Source organism: Cyprinodon variegatus, unplaced genomic scaffold (assembly GCF_000732505.1).
Source record: "Cyprinodon variegatus isolate N-32 unplaced genomic scaffold, C_variegatus-1.0 Scaffold923, whole genome shotgun sequence".
NCBI lineage: Eukaryota > Metazoa > Chordata > Actinopteri > Cyprinodontiformes > Cyprinodontidae > Cyprinodon > Cyprinodon variegatus.
The window spans coordinates 242775-245072 of record NW_015151376.1 but is presented as its reverse complement, the minus strand read 5'-3'; the positions used below and the strand labels follow the sequence as shown (position 1 = coordinate 245072).

The 2298-nt window shown below is 37.4% G+C and overlaps 1 protein-coding gene across 3 annotated transcripts in view; it reads left to right on the top strand.

The window, feature by feature from the left end:
- col22a1 (collagen, type XXII, alpha 1) overlaps positions 1-2298 on the top strand; it is a 107398-nt gene that overhangs the window by 73507 nt on the left and 31593 nt on the right. For all 3 annotated transcript variants that reach the window (XM_015398287.1, XM_015398288.1, XM_015398289.1), the window contains one exon: positions 940-1044. In XM_015398287.1, coding sequence (XP_015253773.1) covers positions 940-1044 — 105 coding nt within the window. The remainder of the gene's footprint in view (positions 1-939; positions 1045-2298) is intronic.

The following is a 2298-nucleotide window of genomic DNA, read 5'->3' as shown; positions in this document are numbered from 1 at the left end:
TATACACGCAAACCTTTGATAGATCCGGCCCAAACTATGAAAATTTTAAAAACAAGCCTATATATATGCATTTTCTCAAAATTTCCTTTTGGACCCTCCTAGCATCTAATCTTTATGAGCGCCATCACAAATGTGTCAGCCTGCTTGATGCTGGACATGTGCAAGCCAGCTTTATTCAATAAACATTCTGCAGTTTAATAATAAAGTCTGTGACAAATGTAAGACTTGTATTTTGATTATATTTGTCCAATCAAACATCAGTGTCCTTTGAAACAATTGTTGCAATTTTTCCATAGATAGCACATCGTAGGCTGCTGCAGGAGCACAAACAAACAATCCAGCACAGCTCCATGCTCTATTTGTGATTGTTTTTAGTCTTTCTGATCTCACAGGTCTGCTGTGATTGGCTCAGTGTATCAGTGATTTAGAAATGATAAACTTAACACTTTATTTTCAATATGTTTGTCATTAAAATGTATACATTTTTCTATTACACCCCTGATGTTCTGTGGATGTGTTATTTTTAGGAAAATATTTATGATGAAGAAGTCTTAGCTGTGACCTTTAAAGTTGTACTTTTGTTGGGTTGGATGTGTTTTTAGCAAACCATTATACCGTGGGCTTTCTCAGAGCAGTCGGTGTCCTCACTTGTCTTCTCTCTTCCAGTCTCTGAATTTGTTTAAATACAGATGCAGCAGTAAAGGATGTTTTTCAGGATATCCAGAGTTTAGTCACTCTTTTTGTTTTTAAATGCCGTAATTTTGCCTCCAGCTTCTAGTGTGACATTTAAACCTACATCTTAAACAACTATCTGGTGCGATATATGTCATCTATGAATGTTTTAATTCTGATTTAAAGGAATTTGTTGTAAAAAAGTGCAAACAATGCAGTTAAAGACAGCAGTGATGGTTCTTATTTTTATCCCATTTTTTATTTTAGGGTGAACCAGGTAAACCAGGACAATCTGGCCCCCAAGGCCCACCTGGAGAGCCTGGTTTGATTGGACCTCCTGGACCACCTGGGAAGGGCAGAGATGGCCAAAACGTAAGGTTCTTTTCTTTTTTTATTATTATTAATTCTTTTATTTATTTTTTAAGAAACCATATTTCAGTGTAGTTTCAAAACCTTGGTGAAAAGTCTTTCCATGAATCATTCTTTGACTTTGCCTGGCGTTTCTGAGGTGGATGTCTAGGCTATTAGCACTGTGTAATTTGCATAACATAAAACTTTTTTAAAAAGGTGTTTTTTTCATCAATTTCTCTGGCATCACACAGTAAAACATTTAAATCACTGAAACCGTGACAGAAAATTTGATAGGTTTTGAAACTAACTAAATCTGTTTGCAGCCTTAGGTTTTCCATAATCTTTAGCAAAATGTAATTTCAAAAAATTAAGTTAATTAAGTCCTTTTTTTGGGTTCTATGCAGAGGTTGGAATATTGCCAGTTCCTGTACAAGCTACTGTATGAGCTGTCAGATGGACTTAAATTTACTTTATAATTCTGCTGCCTTTACACTAATGATATTTTAGGTCGACATCCTCTGCAGCTCATGACTGACATTTTTATGGATCCTCCTCATCCTCATTTTTGACTCAGTTCCAGATCTCAGAGGATGTTTGCTGTATTTGAGCTGCTTCAGTTTTGCAGAGTCATCTAGCATTTTTTTTATATAGTGTCTTGATGCAGACGCAGATATGGAGTAGGTAACAGCATGCTAGTCCAGATTATGCACAAAGTAACATTTTCATGAAATAGTTGTGGCTGCTCAGTGACGGAGTGGGTAGCACTGCCGCCTTGCAGCAAGAAGGCTCCGGGTTTGATTCCTAGCCCGGGGTCTTTCTGCATGTAGTTCTCCCTGAGCATGCGTGGGTTCTCTCCGGGTACTCTAGCTTCCTCCCACAGTCCAAAAACATGACTGTTAGGTTAATTGGCTTCTCTAAATTGTCCTTAGGTGTGAGAGTGTGAATGGTTGTTTGTCTCTGCTAGAATTTGGCAGGAAAGGTTTAGAATTTCCCGCCAAATTCCGAATTTTAACCTGCCAGGTTCAAATTCTGGCAGGAAATGTTTAGAATTTAGCAAATTTGCAAGTTAAGATATTAAGTTCGCTCTTTTTTTAAAGTTAAAAGGATTATTTCCAAATGACTAACTACTTAAGGCAGCCATGACAGGGATCTAAGCTATGACTAAGTAAATTAGGGCTGTAACAACGAATCGATACAATTCGATTTTTAAAAGCTTTGGCAACGAATTTTATCATCGATTAGTTGTGTCGCGCGATTAATGCGTCATCCGCGGCC